A 20,753-nucleotide genomic window follows, 5' to 3' on the forward strand; every position below is an offset into this window, starting at 1 on the left:
ACTATGCTCAATATTTATGTTGCGTGCTATAATTCAGAGAGAGAGAGATGGGGAGAAGGGAGAAGGAAGGGAAGGGGAAAGGGAGAGAGGCCTTGGAATTGAAATTCCACTGCTGGGTTGTCCAGACGTCCTGAATGGCCACTTGAGACCAGTCTCCAGAATCACCAGGGATGTGATTTGAACTCAGGCTGTGGCTCCGTGGCCCTAGGTCCCTGGGAGCAGCTCAGGCCCCTGGAGCGACTGTGCTGTTATGGAGGGTGGAAGCACCCCTTCCTGGCACGTGGCAGGGAAGGGTGGGCAGGGGAGGAGCCCTGGCGTCGTTTCCCACCTTTACACGGGGGCCTCCCTGCCCCTGCCTGAGGGGTCTGTGGACGGCGCTGGCCACGGGGAGGGCTCGAAGGTCACGACGGGGTGGCGTGCTGCAGGAGAGGGGACCCTTCCTCCCTCCCACGGCAGGGCAGGGCTCCTTTCCAGGGTCCCCAGGGGTCCAAGACCAGAAGCAGGCTGGATCTTGCCCTCAGACACTCAGCAGAGGTGGCCACTCCCTGCACTGAGCGTGCCCGGGAGGAAGGGAGGCTGGAGGTGCAGGGATCTCAGAGACTCTGCTCGGAAAAAGCCGGGCTTCAATGATTCTGTGCAAGGTCACTGACGGCCCGGACCAGCGATGCGGGAGGATGCCGCAGGTGACCGGTCTATCACCGTCACCAGTGAAACCGCCACTCGAGAGAAAAAATAAAGGCCCAAGGAGCCGCGGCCAGCGTGTCGGGAACTGTGCCCCTTAGGGTAGACCCCGAGGTCGTCTGTCTACCTTTGTGCTCTCTACAAGGAGACAGTCTGAAGAAAAAATGTAAACAGACCGTCAGGGGAGCGTTTCACGTTGACAAGCGCGAGCCGAGCATTCACGAGGCGGGAGGTGCCAGGCGGCCTGTGCACATGCGGCCAGTGGGGATGCAGGCTCAGGCCTGGCCTCCGGCCCCCGGCCAGGGAACCAGCCAACGAGAATCCTGCAGAAGTGTGAAGTCTTCAGTTTGCTTTCCAACAGCAAGTGGATCGCTGGCCGCCAGTCCTCTCCCACCTCGTCGGGGTCTCTGGCTCCTCAGCAGGGCCCCTCAAAGGCCGTCCCCTCAGCCTTCCCTCCGGAGTGTGCTACTTGCATCCTCGCCCCTCCAGGGCCCTCGCCCCACACTGACCGCGTTGCCCGCTCAGCAGAGGTGCCACACGTGCTGCGGTGGAGACTCCCACGCAGAGGACGTGCCCATCTCTGTGGGGTGATGGACCCCCCCCCCGTTTGCCTTTTTCCACTGGTACCTTGGAAGTACGAGGGAAAAGGGGAGAAGACTGGAGAAAAGGAAAGAGAGTTTCAGGCGCACACCAGTCTGGCCCTTAAATCTTTATCAATACTTGGGGGGGGGGGGTGGCGCTTCCCTGGTGGCACAGTGGTTGGGAATCCGCCTGCCAATGCAGGGGACACGGGCTCGAGCCCTGGTCTGGGAAGATCCCACATGCCGCGGAGCAACTGGGCCCGTGCGCCACAGCTACTGAGCCTGCGCTCCAGAGCCTGCGAGCCACAACTACTGAGCCCATGCGCCACAACTACTGAAGCCCGCGTGCCTAGAGCCCATGCTCCGCGGCAAGAGAGGCCACCGTAATGAGAAGCCCACGCACCACAACGAAGAGTAGCCCCCACTCGCCACAACTAGAGAAAGCCCGCGTGCAGCAACGAAGACCCAATGCAGCCAAAAATAAATAAATAAATAAATTTATTTAAAAAAAAAAATACTGAGGGGTCCTGAGGCTGTAAAATAACCCAACAAGGCCTCCAGAAGCTGACATCGACTGAGGGAAGCAGCCCCAGGCCAGCCCACAGGGTCACGCCACACAGAGCTGGCAGCTCCCCCAAGCTGGCACCAGGTGCCTGTGGGCAGGCAGAGCCCCAGGTGGACACGGGGGCATCGCAGGCGCTGGGTAAAGAGGCATGTGCAGCCTCAGGGCAGCGCAGAAGGCCCAACGACAGCTCCCTTTCAGGGAGACCTTCTCCTTCTCTGAGTTAAAGGGTTCATCCTGCAGGCAGCTCTTGACGGCAGCTGATCCCAACCAGGAGCCCCCAGGCCCGGCTCCCACCTTCCCCAGGACCCGAGACGTTCTGTGGGCTCCCCTCCTCCGGTCTCACCATCACTCATCACAGCAGACACACACACACACACACACACACACACACACACACACACGCACGCGCGCACACACACACACACACGAGCATGACTCATCACACAGAATCCCAGCCCACTCCAGGCACCAGGCAGAGGTCACCACACGCCCTGGGGCACGGGAGGGACGGCACATGGGTTCACCCGCCCTAGGCTGCTGGTTCCCAGTCATCCTGGGGCGCAGGCACCTCCCCAGGCCCAGCGTGACTCCAGTGTCTAAAGACTCCCAGTTTCTCACACGACAAGGGTTCAGGGTGGAAGGAAGAGCGGGGTATCCCACTGCCACAGAACAGCCGTCCTCTGCGCACACATGCCCTCGCCGAGGGGTTTCCGGGGCCCCCTGACGAACCTCGCCCGCGGAGACCTGAGCCCTCCCCACACTCCCGCCCGTTGTTTCACCGTGGACTCCTCTTCCCACTGCTCAGGATGGTACCCGCCATCCCCTCAAGTCCTCCTGGCCACCTCAAGAATGACCCCCACTGTCTCCTGAAGGCACAGAAAACCCCAGAAGTCTCGGTCACATGGGGTCCTGGCGGCTCCAACTGCAAAGGAGATGGACCCACCCAGCAGGAGCCCCGCCCGGGGGCCTCTGGCACCCCCTGCAGAGCCAGGAATGATGCATCATCCACATCAATAAATCTTAGTAGCATCAGTGACAAGGGACCAGAATCAGGCTCCTAACACGCCATGGAAAGAACCGTCAACATTTTGCTTGAGAGTAGTGCCCAAAACGCGCCTTTTAAGGTATAAAGTATTGGTAACGTTTTGTAACAATTAGAGTGATTGAGGTCTGTTAATACCCCCTTCATCCCTTCAGCGTTAGCAGTTTTGTTTACCTAGGTCTCCCCAGAGAGTTTCTAAGAACACATCAATCCTCTGCCTTTGGATTTTAGAATATCTGCATTTGAAACAACAATTGCAACCCACTTTGCTGGTGGCCCCGGTGGCTGTCTACACAGGCATCAAGGAATGTGCATCTTCAAAGGAGCTACAACCACACACGCTTAAAGGTTTAATAAGCTTGATGGCTGCCTTCCTAGGTCAAAACACCTGCATTATCCAGCGCCAGCACTAACCATGATTTCACTTGGAGGTGAAAATGATTTCAGAGGGTGGCAAGGCTGTAACTCACTTCCTAAACCATTAGTAGGTCAGCAGTATTGGCTGTGAATGAAAACACAAGTAGCTCCACTGGGCCGAGATGCAGAACGGATCAGGCCCGATCCAGGTCCAGGAGACCCAGGGCACAGCGGGGGAGAAGAATGCATGCACAGCAAGTCCCAGGACGATACGGCACAACAGAAGTCCTGCAACGACCTCCGCAGGAGCAAATCCAGAGGGGCCTGCAGACGCATTCATCTTCCCTGATCTTACGTAAGTGCCCTTAGCAAGAAACAATAAACGAAGGTGCTGTTTGTTTGCAATGGCTCCTTGGGAAAGTCCCCTCTGTTGAGAAGTCGGGTCGTTGGAGCCCCGCCCCACAAGGACAGAACGTAAGTGGCCACGGGGTTTGCACAAGCAGAGGCAGCAAGACCAGGCATGTGGATGGGAAAGTGTTTACAAGCGCATCAGGGCCCTGGACCACCGCCAGGCTCCTCCTGACGGGCCTGCGGCCCATGCAAATTCCTCAGCGAGGTTACATAACGACACGGCTGCGCTCTCCAAAGCCTCTGCCCTCCCACCCGACAGGAGCATGTTTACTGAACACCTGAGGCTCTGCTGCCCTTTACAAGTTCTGGGGTGGACTCGAAAACCTGACCATCAGTGCAAGCACATCGCAAAGACGGGCGGGTCAGGGGTGCAGTGGGAAGGTGCGCGCAGATAGGCTGGCAGTGTTCAGGCGAAGCTGGACAGCGGGTGGGTGTCACCATGGCCCCCAGTGACAGCCCTCCCGCCAGCCCCCAAGTCGAAGGAATGACAGACGGAGCCCCCTCCACTTTCCCACATAGCATTCTCAACCCGAAGTGCTGGCGAGGCCTTACTTCTTGTAAACTGGACCCCTGTGACCTTTGTTAACCCATCTCAATGCAGAATCCCTCATGAGGAAAGAGGCAGGTTTATCTGCGTACGAGGCTGACATTTACCAAAATCAAGGAGGGGAGAAAATCAAAGGACAACATTCCGCCTCACAGGATGGTGACCAAAGTGTCAACCTTCCCTGGGAGCTCCCTTCCACTTCCCAGAGCAGAGGCAGGCTCTGCAGACGCCAGAGCCCAACCGAGCCCTCTGCAGCTGGGGGTGGGTAACCTATAAAAGCATCCTCTGCAGCTTAGGATTCTGTCCAAGTCACAACCGGTTGCCAAATTCTTGAAGAGAAATTAAACCGCCTACACATTAGAACCTTTACACAGAAAAGGCCCTGAAACATTCTCCGTCTGCAGCTTTCTCCACTGAAGGAACGCCCATTGGATTCGCAGGGGTGCGCACCAAGCAATGACTCCCTGAAACTGAAGGACAGGGCAAACCGAAGTGCAGGGGTCTCCCACAGTTCATCTGCAACCAGGGGCTTCTCCTGCCTGGAGACTCTGGAAACCAGAGCCAACCTGCACAGCAGGAGGGGAGACGGCTCGCGCTACTCCCCAGGAAGCTCTGCCAACACCAAGGAACGTTCTGCCGCCCAGCTACTTCCCTGTGTTGATCCCTGAGGTCATTTTCGGGTTGAACCAACAGCCCTGGGATTCGGAGGAGCCCACAGATCATGCAGCATAATGTGTCCCCCAGAGATTATGATCCGAGTGTGGGGATGCCCTGGGCCCGTCCTCCAGGCCGGATGGCACCACCTCAGAGACCCTCCTCTTCGGACGCACTGGAATCCTCTCTCCCACCCGTGAACCTTCAGATCCTGCCCCTGTGCACTCGTGAACACAGCAAATTCTACCTGCACGAGAGCGGTCTGCCAGCTCATCTCACGCAACAGCTAGAATCTAAACTCTTGGAAGTAGGACCTGTGTGTGATTCACGTTCACATGCACCATGTTACCTGGTTCAGGACATACGCTGTGGGGAATGAATGAGAGAACGAATGACAAATCAGAGCCAAAGGTACTGGAGAACCAATGGTACCTGATTTCACTATTAACCTTACTAGAATAAGTTTATTCCAGAATGGGTTTATTCAATGGACACAGGTATTATGGGCTGAATTCTGTGCCCCCAAAATTCATATGTTGAAGTCTTAAAGGTGGTTAAGGTAAAGTAGGGTTATATAGGTGGGCCCTAATCCAATCTGACTGGGGTCCTTATGAGAAGAAGATCAGGACACAGACACAACACACACACACACACACACACACACACACGAGGGAAGATGATGTGAAGACACAGGGAGAAGACAGCCATCTACATACCAAGGAGAAAAGCCTCGGGAGAAACCAGCCCTGCTGACACCTTGATCTCAGACTTCCAGCCTCCAGGACAGTCAGAAATGTCTATTGTTTAAGCCACCCAGTCTGTGGTACTTTGTCATGACAGCCCTGGGAAACGAATACAAGAGGCTAGAGCTACTTTGAGACTTCTTAGAGATCAATAACTAAACTAAACCTCCTAGGTAATCATTTCCACGAATGGTGCAAGGAAAAATTACCCTGTGTGATGGAAAATTACCCATGTCCAGCTGTAACCCGCATCATCCTTCTCCCATCTGATAACGTTGCAAAAAATAAGTGCAGAGTGTACAAAAATGAACTGTAAACACAGGAAGTATAAATCAAATAATAATTCAGTCCAAAAATACTCCATGTTAAGAATGCATAAAGGTGCAGGAAGGGGCTGGTTTTATCAAATTAAGCATTTCCTGTGAAGAGATCCCTATTGGCCGGCCTTTCCAACAGAAGCAAAAATTCACAGACAGGGTGACTTCAGGGCACAAAACGTTCCCCTCGAGAGACCCCATGGCGACAGGACACCTGAATGCCAGACCTCTCAGGTTCCTGCAGCATCGCTCAGGGCTTATCCAGCCGGCTGTCCCCTCACGCAAGAGGCAGCTTGCAGTTCTTGCTGGGGTGTGAACTTGCCCAGGGACTCCCGCTTCAGGGGCGGGCTCTGGGCAGTAAGCTGGGGACGATGGCACACTGGGCACAGGGTCCCCTCTTGGCTCACAGCAAGCGTGAGCCACCACCCCTGAGAAGCACAATGACTGGCTCTGGAGAGGCTGGGACAAGCCAGCCGCCTGCCTCAAGGGCTGGGCATCCGCTAGGGAGGCAGACGAGGTACCCACCTATGACGGATCATCGAACACGGCCTCAGGGAGGGCACAGCCATGTGCCCCAGTCGTGCCTGCTGCGGGTGACACGGGTGGGAGGCATTAGCAAGACCCAGAGGAAAGGGCCATGGGGCCGTGTGCAGAACAAACCAGATGATACAGGATCTCTGGGGCTAAGTGATTGAGGGGGCAGGACACCCAGGGGATCCCATGCCACATACAGGAGCCTGGACCCTCTCCTCCCGCCGCGGGGAGGATGCTGGGCCATGGCTGTGGAACGCTGTGCTCGGACAGGGCCAGGGCTCGGGGATTCAGGATCCACGTGGGTGGAGGACCTGCACGACTGACGAGAGAAGTGGAGCCAGGGGACGCCAGGACGGAGCTCCCATGCCGAGTCTGCGGAACAGGTGGGGATGGTCCTAGAAAGCAGCAGAATGGAGGCCAGGGGGCTGGCGGGCACCAAGGGCTGAACCTGAGGCCCGAGGACCGAAGGCAGAAGTGCAGAAGAGGCAGCGTGGACCCAGCGAGAGAGGCACGGGGCCAAGAGGACAGCACTCGGGAGAGACGGACGCCCAGAGGACACCCGCGCGGAGACCCGCCAGGAGCCGGAGGGGGACCAGGAGAGGGGCTCCACAAAGAGAAAGGGCCCACGTGACAGTGAGTGCCACAGAGACGGCCACGGGGATGTGGTCCCTGGGATGCGGCTGGAGGGAGGGCGGGGACGGAGGGAGGAGGGAGGGCAGGGGCGGTTGGGCGTAAACCATCCTCTGCTAAAACCTGGACAGGAAAGCGGGCACACAGAGGCAGGGGTGCCCACGGGGGAGGAGGAGGCTGATCGCCGGGCAGAGAGGGGCCAGTGCTTCCTCCCCAGAACCTCTGAGGAGGGGTGCAGCCCACGTGCTGAGGCCCACACCAGCCTTCTTGCCATTCCTCCCACCTGGGCCTGTGCTGCACCCCACCTCTGTTCTCCCGTGACCGTGAGGGCCCCCTCCCAGCGCTGTACGAGGAGGGGGGGTCCACTCACTCTGACGGCTCTAGACTGACGGCCCCCTAGCCACACTGATGTCCACCCTTCCCCCTCCCCACCCAGGCCTCGCGCGTCTCCAGAGGTCTCGGGCAGGTGCTCCCCAAACCCTCGCTGGCCGGACGCCTTCACCCGCAGCTGGCACTTCAGGATGCCCACTCAGCACCAAGCAGACTCACAAGTGCCCGCTGGAAATGAAACTTTTCGAGCAGGGCCTAATAATCACACCTTCAGACTTCCTGCAGAGAAGTAGCAAAGCAGGCACAGGGAAGGGCGAGTCCCATTTGGCCACTGGCTCGAAGCCACTTACCAATATACCTGAAAAGAGCCACGGGCCGAGTACACGCGGCGACAGGCGCCTTTCACGTGGCCATGGGTGCCCACAGGCACCATCTTTCATCTGCACACCGTGCAGGCAACGGCGTCCCAAACTCCCAGGCTGGTGCCTTCCTGCTGCAGCAGGGTTGGCTTCGACAAGCTCGCCGCGTGCCGGGGGGATGGCGCCCGGCGCCCGCAGCGGCACCGGCTCGCGGACACCGCGGAGTCCAAGCGTGTCTGCCAGCGCCTCCTCCACCCACCCGCTCCCCTCCCCCGCCCCGCTTCCCAGTCCCCCAGGGCCAAACGCAACCACCCACCCGGGTCCCCTCAGAACGACCCCACCCGCCTGCTCAGACCACATCCCAGCTGAAGCTGGGTGCACGTGACGCTTACGCAGGCACCCTGCTCGCAGGCGGCGGGCTGGCTGCGGGGCCGACGTGGGCCTAGGACAGCGGTGAGGCGCGGGGGTCACCCGGGGGGACGGGAGGTGGTGGCCACGCCCAGGCCAAGCCACAGTGGGCCCTCGGTCACACCGCGTGGCCCTCAGCCCCCGCCCGCTGCCCCAGCTCATCTCATCCCCACAAAGCCTGCATACGGTCCTCATGGGGCGGAAGGGGCTCAAGCGTGGGCAAGACCCGTCTGAGGCCACCCAATCCTGTTAAGCCGTAGACCGGGTGGGAGCCCAGGCGTGGGACCCAAGGCCTGTCCAGCTGCGCGGTGCCCCTGTTGGGCCTGCGGCTACCAATTTGCTGTCGCGCGTATGTAGCTGCGGGGCTTCCTTCCTTCCGCTCAAGACCAAGGGCTTTGTCCCCCGCATTCTCACCACTCCTCTAAGTCACAGTCCTATGAGGGTTACTCTCAAGGGGTGATTCAGGGCATTTTCAGGACACAGAAAAGAGCTTTGCTAACACCACGTTTCCCAAAAGAAAACGGCAAAATCCAAGCCCTGCACGATCTGGCTTCAACCTCCCAGGACAACTAATTCCCACAAGGGCATCCTCAAGGCCTGGGGACTGCTGCACCCCCTGCCCAGGGCCTCGCGCCCAACCCTGAGGGCGCTTCCACCTGAACCTCCGGGCCGGCGGCCTCAGCCACCAGGACCCACCCTGCGGCGCTCTCCGGATCCCCCTGCTGCGAGACGCCCACTTCCCCCGCCACGCTCCTTCAGGACAAAGATGTCCCTCCGTCCCTCCCTTCCTTCCTGTGCTGGGGCCCAACTCAGACGTTCAGAAAGCTCAAGACATTCAAAACGGGACCTCTGGGCAAATAAAGTGATAGTACAAAAGGAAGGAGGGAGGGAAGAGACAGTGGGAGGGAGGCAAGGAGGAAGAGGGAAGGATGGAGGAAGGAGGAGGGAGGGGGAGGAGGGAGACGGGGCAGATGCGGTGACTCACCACCGCGGGCCTCTGGACTGGCAACTTCCTGCTGCCTCGGGAAGACCCTGCGGCCACCAGCCCACAGTCAGGTGCTCTTTCTTGGAGGGGGAGCCCCTCCCTCGGGTCATCACAAAGGGACTCGGCCAACCACTCATCACGGACCCCAGGGAGCACCCAGCCTGGCAATGCCGACTCCAAGCCCTCTCCCAGGCCAGGGGCAATGCCCAGCTGGGCGCACGTCCCAACAGCACCTCCGCCCTCTCTCAGCCGCTCTGGGTCTCTTGGCCTCCCTTTTCAAGCTGGAATACTAGACCCAGAGGACAGAGCTGGTGAGCAGACAAGAGCCACAGCCAGGTAAAAGCCCTGGTTGGTGCCCGGCACACAGCAGGTGCCCAATAAGTGCTCAGCCCTTTGCCCAACAACCCCGGGAGGTCCAAGGAGACTCGGCCAGGGCTGCACGCTGGGTAGAGAAGCACAAGAGTAGGGGAATCCCTCCCCTGCCCCGTCCCTCCCCTCCCTCCTAACCACAGAGATGAGGCCACGAGCTGCTGTGCAGAGCCAGGAAGGAGAACCCAGCCCCAAGGCCTCCTTCCTCGGGGCAGTGCCGCACCGTGGCTGGGAAAACAGGCTCATGGAAACCTAGCAACCACCCTGCACCTCGGCCTTCCCACCTATGAAACGGGATACCGGCTCTTCCATCTCAAGGTCGCGGGGAGGGTGGAACACCATGATTGTCAAGTGCTCAACGTGGTGACTTGGAAACAGAGCCGTTTTGCTCTTGGTCTGCTTTTTATTCCCCCTCATGCGCCTTCTGGGCCTGCAGACCCCTCTCTGGACACAGACCCCTGAGGCCTGGAAGTGGAAGGGGCGCCCCCTGGGGAGCCCGCAAAGGGGGCATCAGCTGTGAATGTGCCCAGGATCTTTACCTTTGTGAACCTCACTGACTTGAGCTTCATGAGAACGCAGGATGGGGCAAGGTGGGAGTTCACCAACCACGAAGAAAGGGTGGAAAACCCAAAATATTAGGAAAAGTTAACGAGACTCCTCAAAAACTCTGGATGAGCCACTTAAAATAAATAAACAGCCAACTTGTGAACCATCTTATCTTCTGGTCACGGGATGTCCTCCTGGGCCTCAAGCAGATTACAGGAGACCTATTCTATGCCTGCGGGAAGCACACACGTGCCTTAAAGGTTTTCCTTATTTCAGACAAATTTCTCTTATTTTAGATGCATGCATTTTTGTATATTCAAGATAGATAAAAGGCAAAGGTGGAACAGGGCAGGGTGCTGCTTCTGCCCCAAGAAGCAGCACCCCAAGAATCAAAACTATCTGGAGAAATCACTGTTTCAGTCATAAACCAAGCTGCAATGCACTAGCTGTATCTCCCACCCAGGCCACTAACGATAAATAAACATTTTATGTCTATGCCTACCCCTGGAAGGCCTAGGTCACGTTAAGACTGCACATTGTGGTCAGGTAACTGGAGCCCTGGGAAGCGCAGTGGCTGAGTTAGGACTTTAATTTCAAGGGTGCACACAGCAAGCGGCTCTACCAATTTGTTCTGTTCCTTTTATTAAAAATAGGTTTACTCAGAAAATTAACCAACTGCCTTAAGGCAAAGGCTGCTTTCCATTCTTCCCGCAGGTTTTCTCGGGGCAGGGGGAGGGTGGGAGGTGGGTTTCATGTTCTTGCTTTAAGATGAACTCGTTTTTACCTTTCCAGGTGTGATTACTGCGAGCAGGGGCAAGGCCACGACACTCACCATGATGTCCCCTTTCAGAAGCTGGGCTGGCTCTATGGCGATATAGATCCTGCTTTGGTTCTCTGGGCCGACGTTGCTTTGGAATAAATGAGAAGGTACATCATTAGGCGATTTCATGATTTAATGGAAAGAATACATTCTGAGAAAAGCAACCCCACAACTGAAATTAGACAAAATATCCTGCTTGGCCCAGGAATCCAATTCCTCAGACTCTCTCCTATGAAAATGAGTCCAAAGAACGTATGAAAAAGCAACAGGGCCAGGCAGGGTCCTGACAGCAACGTCACGGCCAGTGCCCGCCGGCCCACCCCAGGCCCGTGCACGGTGCAGCACACAGCGTAGGGTACTGGCGTGCTGGTGCCAGCAGCCTCTGTGGTAAGCAGAGGGTGAGGCTGCCCAAGCGTCACCGGTGCCTGGGTCCAACAGGAGTCCGGACACGTGATAACAGTTCATTCTGAGTGATGACACGATGCTAAGAACATTTTTTACCTTTATTCATTTTCCATTGATGTGCATAAAACGCTTCTCCAAACACAAAAAGCAAAGCAAATAAGTCTAGAATTAGTACATAGTCTGGAAATGTCTGCCTGACCTTTGTCTAAGCTGCAAAGGGGAGAGAAAGGGAGACCACCGTGGCCCTGTCCCAAGACCCCGATGTGTCTACTTCCACACGGTGTGCGGGGCCCTCTCCTTCCCCCAGGTCCCAGCGTCCACGTCCCTTCACAGAGCCAACTGTGTGACCGCAGCGAGACACCTGCTGGGCAGGATGACGGGGGCACTGCACCCACGGCTCCCCTTCTGTCCCCTGCCCTTGGCTCACCTGGCTTCCCCCCCTCACCCCTCCAGAGGGAGAGGCAGCCGGGAGCGGGCCCCCCTCCCCCCGGGCCCTCCAGAGACCCCCAGGAAAGCAGCCACACTTACTAGATCCCCGACGTGTACATAGGCTGCATGGCTTGGTAGAGCTTGAGAAAGGGCCGGCACGCTGAAAGACACGCAGAATCGGCTATCAACACGCGGAACTGAGGGCCAGCGCCAGGCGGCACGTCTCGAGACCCTCACCCCGTGGGAGACACTCACCTCCGCCAGAGTCGAAGTTGGGGGTCCCGTGCAGGATGACGAAGTGCAGGAACAGGGGCGAGGCGTTCATCTTCACCGTTCCCGACAGGAGCCCGCTGAGGAAGTGCACGTACCTGCGAAGGGCAGGCAGCTCAGGGCTCCTGCACACACAGCTCCCGAGCCCAGGTGGGGCCGGAGGGAAACGAGGAAACCCGCCTGCTCTTCCGGGGGCTCTGGGAGAGAACCCATCCTAACCGCTCGCAGCGAGGAGGGTGTACGCACCCCAGGCCTTGGCCCACGCCCTGCAGAGCACGGCCGAGCCCACAGCCCGCCGGGCACCTCTGGGCCTTCCACGCTGACGTGGCCAATGGCCTGGAAGCACAACCAAGGGTGCTTCCTGAGCGCGAGCCCTCACGCGGCGCCTCTTGCTCTGCACCCCGAGTGCAGGTGGCATCGCCTCTGTCCACGGAACCCGCAGCCAGGCAGGGCTAGGCCACGGGGCTGTCACGGTCTCCCCGCGGAGACCGGGAACGCAAGAGACCTGCCGTCCCATGAGCACGCTCTCTATACCAAACCACACCTCTGAAGGCATGAAGGCCACTCGGCTTCACTCTCGTCCTACCCACCCCACCTCCTGCTCATACTAGGAAGCCTAGTGGGAGGCTGGAGTCCGCACCCGCAGCCCACAGGGAGCCTTCGGATGCCGCATCTCACTGTGAGCCGCCCCTGCCATAAAGGGCACGAGCCCCCCTGAGCTGCACTGCCCTCCCGTCTTCTGGCTTCTCTGCGCCCTCCCTCCTCAAGGCCCATCTCAGCGGCAGAGTGTACGTCTGCCGTGTGCCGGGAGGCCTGCCTTCTCTCTGAGTACCACACACAGCCTTGCGTGCCATGCCGACGGCCCCGCGCCCTGCGTGGGTGCTTGGCGGCCTAGAGAGAAGATTCTACGCTGGAAGCGTTGCCTCACTGGTTCCTCCCGGGGCACCAGGTGGCAGCTGCGACCCCGAGCGGGCACAGACCTGCCAAGCTCTCAGATGCCGTCTGGCCTCGGCCGCTCCCGCCACCCGGAGTGTGAGACTCCGGAGCAGAGCCAAACCCTACGACATCCGACATCTCCGTGCATCGCTAATGACCACACAGAGCCACGCAGGCGCGGGAGGGAAGCATTCCCTGAATCACCAGGCTGTGCGGCCGGCACACGGTCCTCCATACCCTCCAGCCAGCCCGCTGCAGTCCACTCCCCTAGGAGGACCAGGGACCACCCCCTCCTCCCTAGGACTGAACGCTAGTCAGGCTCAGCCCGCTTAGGTTAAAAAAATTCCGGTTTTCTCTCTCTGGCTTATTTCACTCAGCATAATGTCCCCAAGGTCCATCCATGCTGTCACAAATGGCAGAATTTCATTATATTTTATGGCTGAGTAATACTCCACTGTGTGTGTGTATACACACACACACACACACACACACACACGCGCGCACACACACACACATATTTTCTTTATCCATTCATCCACTGAGGGACACTTGAGTTGTTTCCATATCTTGGCTATTGTGAATAAGGCTATAATAAACATAGGAGTACAGATATCTCTTCAAGAGCCTGTTATCATTTCCTTCAGATATATACCCAGAAGTGGAATTGCTGGTTCGTGTGGTAGTTCTATTTTTAATGTTTTAAGGAACCTCCGTACCGGTTTTCCACAGTTGCTGCACCAGTTTACATTCTCACCAAGAGTGCACAAAGGCTCTCTTTTCTCCATGTTCTCGTAACCACTTGTTTTTTCTTGTCTTTTTGATGACTGTCATTCTAACAGGTGTGAGGTGATATCTCCTTGTGGTATGATATCACTCATAATATATGGAATCTAAAAAAGCCAAACATATAGAAACAGAGAGTAAAATGGTGGTTACCAGGGGCTGGGGGCTTTGGGGATAGGACAGAATTTTTAAAGGGTACAAACTTGCAATAAGTAGTAAATATGCCCTAGACATACAATGCACAGTGTAGTAAATATTGTATTATAATTATCAAACTTGCTAAGAGATAGAACTTAATTATTCCAACCACTAAAAAGAAATGATAATTATTGTAACGTGACAGAGGTGCTAAGTAAGGTTACAATGGCAATCGTATTACAATATGTGAATGTAACAGATTAACCTCGTAAGCCTTAAATTTACACAATGTCATTTGTCAAATACACCTAAATATTTTTAAATGTCTAATTTACACCAGCAATTCAGATGCAGTCCATTATCTCAAGCAGCTGAATTTGCATACAAAGGAAACTGAACAAGAGAAAATTTCTAGTAAATTTTAAAACCCAAGTTTAAAAAGTCTACTTGAAATCTATCCTTTTAGGAAAAAATGTTAGAAAAGAACATTCACTTCAGCTTAGGGGCCCCTCCCGGTGTTTCCATTTTCCTGGTGGCAAAACGCTCTTCCCTTTCAGAAGAGGACAAAACCTCACCCGAGTCACAGAGGCCAGACGCAAGCCCTGGAGGGCCTGGGAGGCCACGTGGCCGGGCCGTGGCTGCAGGAGCCTGGCCACCAGATGGCGCCACGTGCCTTCCCATTTGATCTTCTATCTCGACAGCAGACGCGCAGACACGGGAATATTCAGGTGGCCCGTCCAGCTACTTTTTATCACCTAAGTGCCACGCACTGCAGACCTCTGGGTCCTCCTGCCATCCCCCCGCCCCCGGGTCATGAGCACAGGAAAAGGGATCACGGACGTTGAGCTGGGGCCATGAGTCGCCACCTGCTCTGGACAGCAGTCTCCCCTCCTCCAGCGCTGGTCACCAGACAACCCGCTTCCTCGGCCTTGTCTGGGGCCCGGCTGGCGTGTTTACTGTGTGGGCACCTGGCCACTCGCTCCTTCTACACTGACCTCTCTGGGCAAGGTGGCCCTTCACTCTCCCGACATCCGAGGGACCCACGAGCACAAAGACCAGGCATCACGGAGGGGGGTGAGGGTCAGTTTCCGTTTTACATTTTGATGCAAACGTGGGGGGTCCTCCCCTTGCACTGGCACGGCCTGGCCGGCGCCGCCGTTGCCCAGAAGCCAGAGGGAGTACGAGAAGGCGCTTCTTTCAGGTGGAGTGTCAGCATGACCACAGAAGAATGCTGGTTCCCTGCAAGCTCCCAAAGAAGGAGCCAGAAGACAAGGGCCAGCCCTCACACGGGGTTAGGGACAGAAGGGAGGGAGTGACCAGCGCTCTGCCTGGGACCCGGACACGGACGCCTGCCCTCCTGACCAGTCCATCGTGTAACCAGCGCAAAAAAGGCCTTCTCATCTGCCCTTTAGAGAAATCTGCTTTATGTGGAGTCACATTTTAGGTAAATCAAAGACGTAAAATGTTATTATAAAATGCAACTTACTTCTTCCTTCACATGCTTCCTTAAGAAGGAAAAAATGTAAAATTGTTTTATATTTCACGGTATTTTCTATTAGTGAAGTGCTACTTTCCAGCAATTATACTGCCTAACTTTGCGGAGCTAAAGTCATTTTGGGTGCTTGTTCATAGGATGCAATACAAGCGTAACTTCTGAGTCCAAGTTCTGGATTTTGTGATACTGCAAAAGTTTACCATAAGGCTTGTTAGCGGCATGACTGAGATCAGAACAGCCTTTAAAGAAAACCTCACGCCAATCCCATCACCCCGCCATCCACCTCCTAAGAGAGGGACAGGTGACAAGGGTCATATATGTACTTATTTTTGTAAAGCATATGGACAGAGTGGAGACAGCACCCTTGTCCCTTCCTTCCAGCTGTGATGAGTACAGCTCTGTGGCTGACGGTGGACGTAAATGAGCTGGACGTAAGCCTGGGGGCGCCTCACCTGTGACCCCAGCCCACCACCAAGAACCCAGGCAGGTCAGCATGGCCACCGGGGACAGCACAGGCCCCTTGCTCATCTCCGGGGCTTTCCTCCAGGGCCTGCAGGCAACTACCGGCAAATCCAAAACTCCAGACCGCACAGCTGAGCAGCCGTCGGCCCTGGCTCCCCCAGTGACTGTGGCCTCAGCCCAGGGGGCACTCCTGGCCCCCTGGGGGCTCATGGCAGCGGGTGAGGGGACACTCAATGCCATAAACTAAGCCTATCTCCTCTCTATGCACCACCAATGAGTGCGTGTGATGGGGGAGGAGTAAAGGAAACCTTTGTGCGGGAAAACAAATTTTTCATGAATTTTTCATTGGCGTGGCCTCATCCTGCTGTTCCCAGGACACTTTCACACCCTTATCGGTCCCTCTGACAAGCAGGCTAGAACCTCTGCTGTAGGCCACCTGAGCATGACCTGGAAAAGAGAACGTTGTTCTTAAGTCCCAAAGACATCACATACAAAACGCCCGATAAAAACAACAAAGTTCACTGCAAATATAAGCGGTAATTGCTGCTGCAGTCAGCAGTGGAGCTAGCCAACACCTGCACCGCGGGAGAGAGAGGACAGGTAAACAGGGCACGTGTCGCAGGAAACTACCTGGAGAGCCACCATCACTCCCAAAGAAAAACATTCAGGCCACGGCTGAAAATAAGAGGGAATAAAAGCAAAGGCAAGGATTTCACAATTAGTTCCTCCCGAAAATTGTGGAAAGGATGGATTTCAACTCTGTCTATGTGATATTCACCCACAGCACTGAAGGCAGGTGTGTATGAATGAACGGACAGGGTGTCAGATGGCCTCTCAAAGCCCATCCCAGCGTCTTACCCAAAACAGAAAGTCCTCCCTGGTCAGCGCAGCTCCCACAGCCACACACGTCAGACAGCTCACCTGTCTCCCAGCTGCGCTCTTCTTTCTTTTCAGGGAAATAACTCCCTGGGGGTGAGGTTTTCCCCACTTCGTCTCAGCTAGCAAGTACGAATAAGAAACCAAGCTTGCAGCTGGCAGGGCACTAACAGAAGGGCACACACTTCCTTCAAGTTCCAAAGCAGCTTGAAATTTGCAGTTGTTCATTGCATTATTTATAACCTCTTTCCAAAGCAGAAACTTACATGTGGAGTTTCCCTAAATCGTCCTAAATATGTGAATTGTAGTTGACATAAGCTTAAATATCCCTGAAAACAAGTGTGAAATGATACTTTTGTAAGTAGAAGGAGCCACCGTGTCGGCTCATCTCTCCCTAAGGCTTCCTGGTGTCACCTCCATACACTCAGCGTGGCTACAGCTGCAAGGGAAGCATGAAGGCGGGGAGACGTGGGCAGGGCCCCACCAGCTCTGGCCTGTGCGCCAGACCCAGGCTTGCTGGTTACCTAACGTTTCCCGGCACTTCCCCACCCCGGCCGGGCTGGAAGGATAACACACCTCAGACCTCTTCCAGGCGACCCCCCGAGGGACGGTCCCGCTCCTCGAGCCCGCCCTGCAAGCCGGGGCAGGAGGACACGCGGAGTGGCCAAGGCACGAGGCACAGGGAGCCTGCTGGCCTCAGCGGCCGCACTCCCTAAAACACACATCCTCGGAGAAAGGATCTGCACATCTGCTTCTCTTGGCAGCTTTCTTGCTTCGAGTTCAAGGTTCTTTCAGACACTCAAGGCATCGTGTCAAAAACTACAGAAATATCAAAACCCAAATAATGCTGTAATGTTGGGGAACTTTCCAGCTGTTAGAAACACCCAGGAATCCAATCCTGGTGTCTGCATGCCCAGACTTTTGGCCTCCCCTTCCCTCTACCTCATGGGACACAGGAATGACCCCCGCCCAGGACCTCCCCGGGCTCCCTTCTTCCTCACACCCTCAGGAGAGGTTTGCTGTCCCAAAGAAAAAGCCGGTTACCTGTCGTTTTCCCCACTAACCTCAAAGTGATGGGACCCGCTTGTCCCAACTCCTTCACGGAAGGAAAGGAAAAGCAGAGAAGGAAAGGAGGTCAGAATTTCATCATTTAACTCATCACTTCCATGATGCTGACGATAACTAATGCTGTAGGAGGATTTTCTTCAATTACTTATCAAAGTGAAAGGGCCTCCAAGTTAACGGGAGCCTCTCTGACACAGCAGGTCCATCAGCCCTGCAGGAGGTTACCCCGGGGCCTCCACAAGCTGCTCCTGGGGTTTGCTCAAGGCGACACGTGCAGGGAGAGAGAAGGGCTCTTGCCCGAGGAATTCTGCTGGAAGCAAGCAACCGCCAATGGGCCATTGCTGGCCAGGCTGCTGCAGGCCAATGGCTCGGTGGCTTTTAGGAGTGAGGCACAAAGTGACAGAGAATTTGCTGCCTGTCAAATGGACCTCCTGCCTCTCGAGCTCTTAAACCCAGTATTAATTAAGTGAAGGGCGGAGGAAGCTTACTGCTGAGGCTCTAAATTTCTTGGACCATAAACCCAAGCTCTCACCACAAGACGGATTTTAAAATGGTTTCTCGAGTTCAGTCCTAAAACAGCCTGCAACGCTCCCCCTGTGGGCATTTGGGACCACGGCGATGGGTCCCATCACCACTGAGCCTCTCCCCACAAATGCGGTCATCACACATCCTCCGGGTCTCAAATATTCCTCCAGAGGGACTTATCCATTCACTCAGTTGTTCACCCACTTCATTACGAGGTGGCGAGCATCTTCCGATGCAGGCGCTGGGCGGGCTGGCATTCCCCTAATCTGTGGGTGCAGGGAGATTAGCCTCAGAATGCAAAATTTAACCCATGCCACCCTCATAAAATGTAAATACTACAGCTTCTGTCGTTCAGTGATGCAGGAGAACCATGGGCACGTTAAAGTGAGATGTTTCCCTTTTTCCACACTCCTTCAATGGTATTAAAAAGCTGCAGTAGGTAGTAAGAAGAAAATGAGGCAAATATCCTTCCCCGGTGTGTGCTGAGTTTGGGGGTGGGTAACCCCCTGTTTACCCTCACGTCTCACACGGGGGTTCACATGAATGTAACCATTCTGGAAACTGCTCAACCAAGAAATGACACTTAATGGTTCGAAATAGATCAAAGGGCTGTTTAACTGTAATACTAATAAAATGCTGGGTTTTCCCAGGCAGCTCACATGCCCTGTGGGACCCTTGCTCAGAGCAGGGCATGGCCAGGCTCTGACCCGCGGGTCCTACATCCACCAGACACTCTGGTCTGAACACAAACAGACCCAGCCATGGGAAACACCCGGGACAAAGCAGGAGGTGCCTCTTGGTGGTCCCTGAAACCCCTTTCCCAAGTGGAAATACTGAGACTCGGCTCTTGACCAAAATATACCTGTGACCTGCCTCCTGGAACCTTCAGTCCCCCCAAGACCGCTGGTCCAGCCCCCTGGCACTGGGGGAAAAGATGCGACATGCAGGAAAACCATCTCGGCAATTGCCCGGACAATTCTTGCGCAAATGCCCTGCCATTTGCTTTAAAATAAAAATGCAGTGTTCTTGGCTCCCTGCCCCCATCTGCAGAAGAAGTGGGTCTGGAAGGCACGTGGCTGCTGGCTCTTCTCAGGCCACGCACCTGACCCTCCTCTGGTCCTTCTCCACCTGGGCCTGGTGACAGCGTGGATTCGCCTGGGAGCAGGCAGCAAGAGGAAGTCTGCTCCCCAGGGTCCCTCTGCAGCATCTGCCAGGGGCCACGCCGAGCAGGGGAGAAGGAGACATGGGCCAGGGGAGGCCGAGGAGAGAGAAGACTCCCGGGCCTTTGAAGCTGGCCAACAACAAACCTGTGTGTGTCGACAGCTTTATCGGACATAAGCTGCTTTCACTCGCTTCCTACTGCCCACAGACCCTCTGTTACAGTGGCCGTGACAGAGACCACGTGACCTGCAAAGCCCGGAACATCCGCCATCCAGACACAGTGCACAGACCCCGGACCAGGAGACAGAAACCAGTCCCAATACAGTAATGGCACCAACACCAGCAGAGAGCTCGGAAGACCTGATGGCGGAGCGTGTGGGGAGGAGCCCTGCGTCCACGCCGGAGCCAGCCAGGGGCCCCCTGGCACCCACACGCAGGGTGGCTCATCCTTCACCACTGGACACCGACAATCCCTGCCCTCCTAATCTTGGCTGGTCAGGGGAGGTGCGTCTTCCGTCCCTATATTTTTTTTTTTTTAATTGGAGTACAGCTGCTTTACAATGTTGTGTTGGTTTCTGCTGTACAACGACGTGAATCGGCTACATGTATACATATATCCCCTCCCTCTTGGACCTCCCCCCCCCCAATCCCACCCATCCAGGTCACCACAGAGCACCCAGCTGAGCTCCCTGCGCTATACAGCAGGTTCCCACTAGCTCTCTGTTTTACACATGGTCGTGTATTTATGTCAGTCCCAATCTCCCAATTCATCCCATCCCCACACACACGCTTTTAAATGTAAAATCTCATTCACTTTTTCACTCTGGCTCTGGGACAGATACATACCGTTTCTGGGACGGCTGCATTAAAGCTGAGAGTTTATCATCATAAAATTTCTTCATTGCAAATCTGTCGAGGGCTTGGTCAGCACTGCGGAAGCAGAGAGAGAGAGAGGGCACACGCTTTAACTCCATGGCCACCGTAGGGGCCGGGTTGGGGGGAGTGACGTGAGACAGGCCCCGAGGCTGTTCTGAGTGGCTGGCACCCACTAAGAGCTCCATTTTGCTACAGCCCCTCCCCGAGCATATCCACTTTAGCATCTCTTCTAGGGCCTCATCTCCCCCAGGAAGGTGTTCAGGGCCAAGTGGAAGCCAGGCTTGCAGGGTCTGGAGTCCCCCCTGAAATAGCAGCACCCGATCCTAGGATGTGGCACTTTCTGTGCAGCATGTATGGCAGGTGGGAGAGTCACCTGCCTGCCGTGTCTCACCTGTGAGCACAGGCCCGCTGTCCTCACGATCTAAATAACCATCTAAAATAATAACACTGTCT

General features: G+C 55.9%; 1 protein-coding gene across 9 annotated transcripts in view; it reads right to left on the reverse strand.

Annotated features, from left to right (window-relative positions):
- Nucleotides 1-20,753, reverse strand: part of TNS3 (tensin 3) — a 237,493-nt gene that overhangs the window by 99,427 nt on the left and 117,313 nt on the right. For all 9 annotated transcript variants that reach the window (XM_059934302.1, XM_059934295.1, XM_059934298.1 and 6 more), the window contains 4 exons: nucleotides 20,271-20,354; nucleotides 11,969-12,081; nucleotides 11,813-11,873; nucleotides 10,892-10,967 (listed from right to left, as the gene is read on the reverse strand). In XM_059934302.1, coding sequence (XP_059790285.1) covers nucleotides 10,892-10,967; nucleotides 11,813-11,873; nucleotides 11,969-12,081; nucleotides 20,271-20,354 — 334 coding nt within the window. The remainder of the gene's footprint in view (nucleotides 1-10,891; nucleotides 10,968-11,812; nucleotides 11,874-11,968; nucleotides 12,082-20,270; nucleotides 20,355-20,753) is intronic.

Source organism: Balaenoptera ricei, chromosome 9 (assembly GCF_028023285.1).
Source record: "Balaenoptera ricei isolate mBalRic1 chromosome 9, mBalRic1.hap2, whole genome shotgun sequence".
Classification (NCBI taxonomy): domain Eukaryota; kingdom Metazoa; phylum Chordata; class Mammalia; order Artiodactyla; family Balaenopteridae; genus Balaenoptera; species Balaenoptera ricei.